This window comes from Salvia miltiorrhiza, unplaced genomic scaffold (assembly GCF_028751815.1).
Source record: "Salvia miltiorrhiza cultivar Shanhuang (shh) unplaced genomic scaffold, IMPLAD_Smil_shh original_scaffold_327, whole genome shotgun sequence".
Lineage (NCBI taxonomy): Eukaryota > Viridiplantae > Streptophyta > Magnoliopsida > Lamiales > Lamiaceae > Salvia > Salvia miltiorrhiza.
This window is the reverse complement of record NW_026651528.1, coordinates 137,103-148,643: the sequence shown is the minus strand read 5'-3', so window position 1 is coordinate 148,643 and position 11,541 is coordinate 137,103. Positions and strand designations below refer to the sequence as shown.

At 34.7% G+C, this 11,541-nt stretch overlaps 2 protein-coding genes across 5 annotated transcripts; both read right to left on the bottom strand.

The window, feature by feature from the left end:
* Positions 1–1,477: 1,477 nt before the first annotated feature.
* Positions 1,478–2,893, bottom strand: LOC131004164 (dehydrin DHN1). Its single transcript, XM_057930789.1, has 2 exons — positions 1,952–2,893; positions 1,478–1,884 (listed from the first exon to the last, which is right to left on the bottom strand). Exons 1-2 carry the CDS (start codon positions 2,285–2,287, stop codon positions 1,690–1,692), a joined length of 531 nt encoding a protein of 176 aa, XP_057786772.1. The 5' UTR covers positions 2,288–2,893; the 3' UTR covers positions 1,478–1,689.
* A 2,524-nt stretch (positions 2,894–5,417) lies between these two features.
* On the bottom strand, positions 5,418–11,056 carry LOC131004162 (uncharacterized). 4 transcript variants are annotated; one of them, XM_057930785.1, is made up of 6 exons: positions 10,601–11,044; positions 10,266–10,344; positions 8,997–9,809; positions 7,855–8,097; positions 6,951–7,138; positions 5,418–6,631 (listed from the first exon to the last, which is right to left on the bottom strand). In XM_057930785.1, the coding sequence occupies exons 1-5, from the start codon at positions 11,022–11,024 to the stop codon at positions 6,979–6,981; spliced, it is 1,719 nt and encodes a 572-aa protein (XP_057786768.1). In that variant the 5' UTR covers positions 11,025–11,044; the 3' UTR covers positions 5,418–6,631; positions 6,951–6,978. The 4 variants fall into 4 exon arrangements, with proteins under 4 accessions (XP_057786768.1, XP_057786769.1, XP_057786770.1 ...); XM_057930786.1 differs by having other exon boundaries at positions 5,418–5,745; XM_057930787.1 differs by having other exon boundaries at positions 5,418–5,713.
* Between the last annotated feature and the right edge of the window lie 485 nt (positions 11,057–11,541).

Sequence of the window (11,541 nt, the reverse complement as noted above, 5' to 3'; positions counted from 1 at the left end):
ATTGAACGTTGAACTTGATTTGATTTGATTTGAAGAACGTCCTTAGAATTTGTAAGAACGCCTTGAAGCTTTCGAACTTGATTTCTTTGGATACTTGAAGATCACTTCAGAGATTTGCAGAAATACTTGAAGAGTTTGAAGGATACTTGAAGATTTGAACGCTCAAATACTTGAAGATTCGAATGATACTTGAAGATTTGAATTCTCAAATACTTGAAGATTCGAAGGATACTTGAATGTTGCCTTGAAGATCTTGAAGATTTGAAGGATACTTGATGAATACTCGAAGACTTGATAGAATTCTTTGAACTCCTCAATCTTCCACTTCAACTTGTGATACTAGAGAGAATTCTTTATGCTCTTCGATCTTCCGCTCCTTCACGTTGTGATAATGAGCACCCCAACACCTCTATTTATAGATTTTAGAGATGGGCTTCATGGGCTTTATGGGCTTTGGGCCTCCATGCATGGGCCTTAGGGCTTTAGGTGTCCATAAGCCCATTAATTCATTTATGTTAAATATTAATTATATATCTATTTAATTTAGGAATAAAATCCCATTTAATAAAATAGAAAATATAATTGAATATTTAATTCATGAATTTACACGTGGCACGATTTAATTCGACGACAAATTTAATTGTCTACAACAACGTTTTCTGTTTTCCGGGCGCCAGTGTCTCTATCCTACTTGAAATTGATAGAATTAAAAACTTGCAAATATTTATGCAACTTAACCCCCTTCCTTTCCACTTTATTCACCCAATTTGTCCTATATATAGCATCACAAAACTTTAAAAAATTTCTCGTGAAAATTGATCGTTATTTTTGTGTTGTCATTTACAGCAGCATCAGCTGTACTGGAGCTAGGAGGTGATCGTTTAAACTTGGAAGCTCCACCCAATATTCATACTCAATTCATCATTGCTTGTTTAATGATTATTACTACATGAACTAAGAAGTGATGAGTTTGGAATATAAAAAGAGTAATGCTAAATAGCCACATTGTGGCCACCCACACACTAGTATAATAAGAAAAATCTTGATTTATTTAATTTATTTTTTAAAATAAAAATAAAATTTAATTATTTTATCATATTCTCTACATTATAATTATTTTTTTATAATTTTTTGGTAACTTTCTTATTTTTATTAAAAATAAATTAAAAATAAAAAATGCAAAAAAATTAAAAAAAAATAAGTACAATGTAAAGAATATAGTAAATTAACTAAATTTTATTTTTATTTTAAAAAATAAATTAAATAAATTAAGTTTTTTCTTATTATACTAGTGTGTGGTGGCCACAATATGGCTGCATAGATTTATGTGTTAATAGGCAAAAATGCCCTTTTCTTATAAACACTTGTAAAAATGCCCTTTTTCACTTATGAAAAAGGGCATTTTTACAAGTGTTTATAAGAAAAGGGCATTTTTGCAAATGCCTCTAGATTTATTGATATAAAAAAGCAGAGAATATGGAAAGTGAAAAATACATAATATTATAGTCATCTTCACATAAAGGAAGAGATGTCGAAATACAGAAAAAGTAAATACAGTACACACCTCATTCAAACAAAACTAAGAAAAGAAGTGCATGGGCTATACACATACTCATAGAGTAGTGCAGCTGCAGCTGCAGCTGACTTATTATATAACTGTATCTATATCTATATTATAAGATAAGATATTTAATGGTTGCCGGGCAGCTTCTCCTTGATCTTCTCCATCATTCCCTTCTTCTCATGATGCTCCTCTCCATATCCCACGCCGCCCGGCATGGTGGTGGTGCCGTAGCTCTGCTCCTCCGTCTTGCCGCCGGGAAGCTTCTCCTTGATCTTCTCCTTGATCCCCTTCTTCCTTCTCCCGCCTTGCCCGTCGTCCTCCTGAACTCACACGCATTAGAATTCATACAATCAATAATAGAAATTAATGCGAGATCAAACTTCATACCGAGCTGCTGGAGCTGCCAGAGCGCCGGTGCCCGCCGCCCTCCGTCATCCCAGTGCCGCCGTGAGTCGCATATGCTCCGGTGGTCCCCGGAACCCCAGCACCGTGAGTGCCGACCGCCCCGGTGGTTCCGGTGGCGCCGTACTGGTCGGTCTTATGCGCACCAGTGGTGCCTCCGCCGGTAGTCCCGTAGTCGGTTCCATGAGTAACCTTTCCACCGTGAGCGCCGGTAACACCGTACTGGTCCGTCATGTGGGCGGCGGTGGAGTCATCGGTGCCTCCACCGGGGCGTTGGACGGGGTTGCCGTACTCGTCGGTCTGTCTGCCGTATTGCGCCATCTTCTCTCACTAAAAAGACTATTGCTTCTGTTGTATGTGTTTAATGTATGTAGCAAATGGTGGAATGATGTTTAGCATGAGCAGATTATGAAGCTATATATAGAGGGATTGCCCAACACACACAGCTGACACGTACGTAGCTTGGAGTGAGTTGTTGTTCGGAACAATACCGATCGACATGTGTCGCCTTTCCGCGTAAGATAAGCACGCACAATTTATATCTTCTTTAATTGCGACCTACTGTATCTATCTATCTATCTATTCTTGTATTTTTAACGTTCCATAATTAGGAAGAAAAAAAAACAATCAATTGCAATGAGGAATTACACTGTTTTAGCGCAAATGATAATTAAATTGTTGCAATTAAGCATCACAATCAAGGAATAACGGTGAAAACCACCACACTGTTTTATAACTAAAAAAGAGTCAATCCAAGTTTATCTCAAATATGATAAGGCACATGTATATCGTCTGCAGCTGATTTAGTGATGGAAAGAAGGAATTGTGATTTGAAAAAAGAAAATATGAGGAATTTAAGTCTTATGAATTCTAAATAGGTAAACATTATCATCAAAATTCAAAGAATGCATATAGATAAACGACAAAATATTAGGGGACAAGAGCATGAAATGATAGTAGGTATTCTATCTGGTAGCAGATTTTTAGTGTCGGCAAAACGATATTGGATTAAATTTGATGGGTATGGGATAAAATGGAAGGGTGAGTTGGCATGATCAAATTCAATCCTGAGGGAAAGGTGGATTTAGAGGTGTACACGTGTGACCGACCTTGAATCACTGTTGGATAGAGATGAACGTATCACGGTTATTGAAAGCATCACTCCCATATATCGACGCCCAAGTGTCACCGCTGCTGTCCTTCTAAATTTCCCTCAAAATATCTCATTCTACATACTTTTTTTCAAGGGGTAAAAATAAGCGTTATTATGATACCCCAAGATATCATTCTTCATTTTACAATTGCAATTCTCCATGCACGACTGTAGGTAGAAAAATTTTATTGGACAGGAGCTCAGTTTTCAAATTTCCAAGTTCCGAGATTTTAATTTTAGATAATATTGTTTTAAATTATTTTCATATTTATTTTATTGGACATGAGCTGAATTTTCAAATTTTCAACTTCCGAGATAATAAGTTTAGATAAATATTATTTTAAATTCTAACTTATACTCCCTATATTTTAAATTATTTTAATATTTTTTTAACTTTGAAATATTGTTTTGTATCAATAGTACACCGCATTTATTATATGACTCTAAAAAATTGACCTGATTCGCCAAATTTCTACAATAAATTAAGATATATTTTAAAAATGAAATTAATGTGGAGCCATATCTATATCTATACTACATTAAAAAGAGAGTTTCCAATTTGAAATCAACTTTAAAATTGAGTGGTAATTTTGTACTTATAATAAAATTGAAGGTTTATGTTTAAATTATATATTGTTCTTTTTTTTTTCATTTTCTTTAACTTCTTATTTGTTGTTACGTTTCTTTCCAAAATTATGAGATTTGATTAATTATAAAATATTTAATATGCATATCAAATTAAAGATCACGATAAGAGCTTTAATTTGATATATTTTATGATTAATATTTGATTTAAAATATAAAAATTAAATTTGTTTAAATATTAATGTTTTATAATTTTCTCTCTCCTCTCTCATCTTTTTTGAATAAATATATTTTTAATTAGTATTTTATTTTTAATTTTTTAAAATTATTTTTTTGTTTTTAATTTTCATAATATTAAATTTTATAATTGTGAATTTTTTTATTTTTTCAATATTCAATTCAAATATATTTAATTAAAATTAATTTTATATAAATATAAAAATTATAAATATTTTTCTGTACATTGCACGGGATGCAAATGTTAGTACATATAAAAAGAGAAGTAAATGTAAATAAATTCAACTAGAAGGGTGTAATTGGAAATTAAGAAAAAAATATTATAATGAACATCTCCAACAAAACTAGCGGTAGTTAAACTCCTACAAAAATTTCCAAAATTATTAACCAAAAAATGAATTCAATATTAGCCAAAACAATCCTAAATGATTTGCGCGGAAACAAAAAAATAATAGATTGCCTATTTTAAAAATAAAATAAAATAAATATAAATATTAAGTAATTGAAATTTTTCAATGTGCTGCTATCTCTCTAAATAAGCTAACTCATTCAATATTAAATAATCTTTTTACTAAACCAGTTGAATATTAAATATTTAATTATTGATGCACACATTATTAAACATTGTCATTTAGCTATAGAATTTGAAGTACATTTACAAACTATATACAAGTTTTTAAAACTATTTATCCGACAAATAGTACAATAATTAAAATAATAAATTATCGTGAACCATTATTAGATGCTATATTTTACAATTTGAATATTATATATATATATATATATATATATATATATATTGTATGAGGCATCGTGATAAATCTTGTGGGATTTTTTATAAAAGTAAATAATACTTCGTATAAAAATAAATGATAGTACATTACAAATTATACTTTTAATGCATGTAAATGATAATAACAAAAATTATACTTTTCTAAATTCAAATAACTGCGAAAATGATATTTTTATAACGCAAACAATACTTTGTATAAAAAATAATGACACATTATAAATGATAATTATAATGTATGTAAATAACATTTTCAATAACAAAAAAATTCTACTTTGCCTAATTGGTTGGGGCAAAAACGGGAAAAAATAGGGATCGTGCGAGTCGGGCCCTGCACAGGCACATGTTTGATCCAACCACACAGTTCGTTCAGATGAAAAAGTTTATCAAAATTTAATATAAAAGCTCCAATAAAGTATATATGTAATGTATGTTTATTTTAAAAATTTTCACATTTTATTATTACTCCAATAAGTTTATTATTGTTTTGTACTCCCTCCGTCCCGATCCAATAGTCTCATTTCATTTGGGCACGGAGAAACTTGCTTTTTGAGTGTAAAAGTGAGTAAAGTTGTGTGAGACCACATTGTTTGTAGTGTAAAATCATTACCAAAAATAAAAATGGAACTATTAGAGTGGGACGTCCCAAAAAGAAAAATTAGACTATTGAAGTGGGACGAATGAAGTATTTAATAATAAAATATTAAATTTACCACGTATATAATATTTCCCGTGCATTGGCATACTGGTTATTACAAAAATAAAAAAATTTCAATGTCTCACTCTCCTCTCCCTCCCATCAAATAATTGCAAGCTCACGCCACCAAATCCACCCTCAACGCCAACCCACTCATCGTTAGAAAGCTCCTCCTCCACTGCGTCGTCCACATCATCGACATCCATGGCCAACGCCTCCTATGCCACACCCAAACCCCGACACCATCTCATCAGGAGCGGTAGGATTGAGTTTGACGCCGTCGTGCTCGATGAATTGCACGAAAAGAGGTGAAATTGCTAAGAAAGACAGCAACATATAAGGTGGCAAAGGGAAAGAATTTGGTACAATGGTGCAAGAGAAGATCTGATTGCCCTAATAAAATGGGTATGCGAGTTTTGTGGACTGAGCCTCAAGATTGTCGTCACGTCCATGCCAAAAATAGTTTGAGATTTAAAGTGATATTGCCCTTTAAATTTTCATATGATATGAATATGATTTAGTAATGATATGCATAAAATACAGAGAATTTAATAACTTTATAAGAAATAAAAAGGTTTATTGGTTGAGGGTTTAAACCCCTCCCCTACCGGTTCGGAAACCAGCTGGATGTATAAAATTCAGTTAAAGCAAAACTTTAATTGTAATAACAAAGAATACCAATTACTATATATAATATGCACCATAATAACAAAAGGAGGAATTGATAGAATGCGATTGTAAACATGTGCACAATGCTTATTTGGTAACATACCAGGCAATGAGGAGAAAAACTCCATATTTTTGTCAAGTTGGAAAAAGAAGATTAGGGCTAGCATGAAAAACAAAAGTCAGTGAGATTAGCCAAGGAGACCGCCTGGTGTCCAAATTGGATATTTTGGGTGTCAAAATATTGAAGTAAAAGTCTAGAAAACCCCCAATAATGGAGGGTTCAGGCAAGTCATCCTTGGCTATCAAACCTGGGCTTTTTTATCTTCATGTAAGACCAATCTTCTTACTCTGGATATATAGAAACTTAGGGTTTCTTGGTTTCTATTTATAGAGCCAATAAGAGAACAAGATTGGATTCCATACTGACCCTTGACACTTGGATGAAACGTTTTACCCTTTTCACAAGTGTACAACCAACATTGAAATTGATATGAATAGGTTCCATCAATTGTGAATATTGTTGGAGAAAAATTCCTGCAGAAAAGGAAACATTTTTTCCCCTCATAATAATCGGTTTCCCAAATAGAGTTGACCAATGACCACATCAAGAACATGATTCCCTTTGAATACCAAAAAGAAATAATCATGTCATCATATATTCGTAGTATTATACTTTAAGCATGTGACCTCTCGTAAAAAGAAGCACAAAATATTAAAGCAGATATGTTTGACTTCTCAAGAGGTAATGGGGAGGGGATGAGTCTAGGATCAAAACGCTCTCAAGAAATAATATATGCCACACAGCACGTGCAAGTGATTGATGAAAAAATTCAAAGTTGATCTTGAAATTTACCAGCTTAAATTCGATATGTTGGTACCAGTTATCTCCTTAGGGATGATAGAAGTAAGCCCTGCAGTGACCTACATGATGGTGGAGTTAGACAGTTGGCCAGCTCCAGCACTTGTGTTAGTTCGGATATTTGAGATGAGAACATGTAAATTTCATCTGCTTGATTCTTTCTCATCCACTCATCCAAAGTCCTGAGTGATATTCAAGCAGTAGAAATTCATATTCAGCTCATGAACTAGGACAAGATTCAATAGATTATGTTAAAAATTCGAGACAGAATAATATACAATCCCCAGATGGTTCCATTAAGACCAAGCCAGATTTCATCAATTCTTTTCAAAGACAAACCAGCTAAAATATACAAATGCAAATTGGAACTGCATTTTGAAGGGTATGGAAGTTCATGAATGAAGTGGTCGGCACGAGATCAGACAAGGAAATGTTTCCTTAGCCGGGTACATCTTCATTATTATAATGTAAAATAGGTAGTAAGAATCACTAAAACAACGGGAATAAAGATTCTAAGTGAAAAAACACACAGGAACACTGCAGATTGTTTTCACTTTATTTACCAGGTGCTCGGCTTATCATGATAATGGAGGGATTAATACGTTGAGTACATGTTACATCGTTATCATATCAGCCACTCAGCCTACTACCAAAAAAGTAAACTAAAGAGAACCTAATTCGGTAAGAATAGGTGCTAGTGAATCTTCAAGAGTCAAAACAACAAAAGTTTTCTACAAGGATCGACAGTCGACCATTTCCAGATATTCTCGTGTCCACGTATCTCAATTAAATCAACCACCAGCACAGTTGTGAGAATACTCCACTTAATTGGAAGGGGCAATTATAAACCCTTATTCCAACCCCAAAAGGAAGAAACATTTTAAGAGAAATAACTTACATTGAATCAATGCCATGACCAGAGGCTGAGAACAGCACTCTACTTACAGGATGCAAAACCAACTTATCAACTGGTTCTGCAGAGCGCAAACTTCCAGCACATTCCCAAGAATTTGGATTCAGGATAACAATTTGCAACAAAGGCAATTTTGTTTCAATGTCTCTAACTATTGTCCTGAACGATAATTCATCTTCTGCATTTTCGAGCAACTGACTGGCAAACATTCTCTCCAGGGAGTAACTCCTATAGGAAGATGAAAATTCCACACATTAAAGGATCATGAATAATCTAACGCCTCTTATTTACCAGAGAAAGAGTAAAGAGTTATCAGGAAAAAAAGAAAAAAAGAAAAAAAAAAAGAGATAAATCCAATACTATAGAAAACCATAGTAAAAAGTTACAGAAAACTACACACATTAAGGGATCAAATTTTTCGTATCATTTCAGTCTCTAGTATTATAGTTTCATGAAGGAAATTACCTATTGCACATAGAACATACATTTCAACATCATGATGCTAAAGAACTCATAAAGCTCAACATGAAGAAAAGCATGTACTCCAAGCTTTGGCAGGTGTTTATGCATCAAAATATACAAAGCTTTAGTGGTCATGTTACTTTTATTAGAACCCTTCCTGTAATTTTTCACTTTCTCTATTAAATGTAGTCATATAGTAATCATTTGGATGCTTTCTTAATATTCCAATTTTGATAACAAAAAGCTCGTTCAGCTTGTATATCCACACCTTCATCCACAGAAACTGTGCAGTCCATAATGCCGAATTCAAAAACAAAGAAAATACAGAAGCATAAAGCAAAGTAACATCACAATTTGAGCCAGAAAGTGATCCTTCAGCATTAAACAATATTGAGCTACAAGCGAATGGAATTTATTTTCAAATTTCTGCAACAGGAGAATTGATCAGACCTACACCAAAAGGAGAAAAGATTGAACCTAAGTTCCTAACTGGCAAATCACTTAAAAGATTAGCTTGACATGTATCCTTGTGCTGAATCAGAGTGATTTGGCACACAAGTAAGACATTAGGCACATAAGGCATGGAGCTAAGGTGGCAACCAAAAAGATATCAACCACACACCAAAAGAAGGAAGAGAGAATAGATTTTATTTAGAGTAACTCACGCAAATGCATCACTGGATCCAGTGGAAGACACGCAAGTTGAAATATAGCATTTGAATAAGCGAATTCCGCCATCTAATGGTACATTATCATCAAAGCAAGGATATGCGCCAAGCAGACAGGAACAGTGTGGGCATAAATAGTTGAACCAGCAGAAATCTTTTGAAAGCTCAGAAGACCGAACCATAAAACCATTCCCCAGATAACCATCGAGAAACAATTTCTGGTTTTCAAGAAGTTCAACATTTTCTTCATTCATTTGCACCTTAGAAGAGGTTTCTGAAATATTTGAAGTACAACAATTAATATGACAGTTTTGAGTTTCTTCATTCATTAATCCTTTGTTTTCTTCAATTTGTAATGCAGCAAAGGTGGATGACAAACTATCACTGTCAACTACGTTCTTCAGAGTCTCATTTTCCTCATCTGCTGAAGGTTTATCTTCACGGAACACGATTTCTTTCGTGCTTTGAATATCCAGCAACCCACCACTATGATTTCTGCAACAATCTGCTGGTACTTTCTTACAAACCTCATTTGGTGAAACTGTGTCTGAAGAGTAACGGCTTTGTGGATTTACATCAGGCTCAATATTTTGCCTGCTCTGCATGTCATGGAATTTCCACCCCAAAATATCATTCGTGCATAAAGCAACAGAGGTTGAATTCAAAAGGCATACACCTGGAACACAAGTATAGGATTTCGCATATTCCGCAACCAGCTTCTCACTTACACCTCCAAATGAACAGCAACAGTTTCCAAACCAATTATCAGCAACCTCTCTCCAGTTAACTGAAGGCATTTCCTTGAAACATCTGCAATGTAATCAGATAATCATTAACGCAAGTTCGAGTTCACTATATATCAGTATCACTTATAGGAAGAGTAAAGAATTAAAAGGTCTGGTCCACGGTCACAGAGTATTAAGGTGTATGCATTTTTAGCTTGGCCCTTTGGCTCTAGAAAGTATGTGGGGCAAAATCAAACTTTCATCATTATCAAGAAACAATTTGCCATTCACCCACAAGGTAAGGAGCCAAAGTTGCGTTATTGATTATTTATATGGATAAACCAATACTGATGCAACAATTTCAAAATATGTGGACAAAAGGATTTGATAACCACCCTGCCACCCTCTAAGAAGATAAATACTATCAACAACAATAACCCAATCCAAACACTAAGTTTAGGTGCATACAAAGGAGTGAGGACCGAATCATCAAACAAAGAAATTGAACAACTGAATAAGCATAAGGAAATCGAATGTCTACCGGAGACCCTTCGTTAACTTAGACGAGCAATTTCTGCAGTAGAAATGCACCTCCTCCATACAAGACAACTTCTTTAAATCTGAAATTCAAAAGCACGTAAGATTATTTGGAAATGAACACAGCAAGCCCTAGGTTACAATAAATTAAATTCATACTTCAATTAAATAAATTAGTTGAAATCAAATGCGAAGCATACATGCTAGACAAAATGAATTTATCTACTATCTACCTCAGCATGCTAGCTTAATATCCAGATCGTCTAAAAGCTTAAGCTCGAGAAATCTAATTTTTCCCCAAACAAAGTCTCACGAACAAATTGGAAATCTTTTAATTACCAGAATCCACAGAAAGCGGAAGAAGCTTATCGCTGTTGTCGTCGACATTAAGGATAGAATCGAAATTAGAAACAAGCGGGTGGTCGACCGGAAGTAACAAAACCAGCTTAACCTCAATGTGATCATCGAAAACCCTTGAATTGAGCGGAGATTCCGGGTCAACTAAGACCCGCGGCACTGGAACACTAACCGAGGTCTCTATTTGGCCCTCGCTTTCCCAAAACGACACCGTAAGCAGAGCTTTTTGGGGGTGAAAGCTGAGTTTGAGGTCTCTGCACAGAGCTGAGGGCTTCGTGTTTGCTTTGAATAGGAGTAGTCGAAGGATTGACGCGTGCGACTGAGCTTCCCATGCAAACTGCCAGCAGCTAGAGTCGGCTGCGGCGGCGGCACCCGGCGGTTTTGCGGCGGATGAAGGTGGCAACATTTTTAGCAGGGCTGGTTGGGGAAATTGGCGGGTAATATAAGTTTTATCACGCGACATGTTTAAAAGTATATTGGGTTGAACGGCCCACTTAAAAATTGGGCTTAATAATTATACTTTTCGTGTGGGCCAAAAATTACTTCTTCAGGCCTCTGTCTTATGTAATGCCCTTACTAACCTTTTGCAAAAAGAAAGTTGCAAAGTTTTAAGTTTTTTTAAGAAACAATGGGTCCAGATGGCCCTATTAGTAGAAACTTAAATTTTGGTCACAAAATAAAAAATTACAATATTTGGCCATCTTTTATGCGTCATACCTAATTTATCATTTTAACCCAGCGAATCCAGCAGCTTCCTTTGACCAGTCGGACCCGGACCCAGGGATTAACCCATGCAGCACACAGTACACGTGATTCAGCTTTCATCCTCCCTCCCTCTCTCTCTCTCTCCCTCTCTCTATCTCGCCTGCGACGATGATGAATGAAGCCAATTCCCCCCCTCTCTCACTCTGATTTTCCTATAT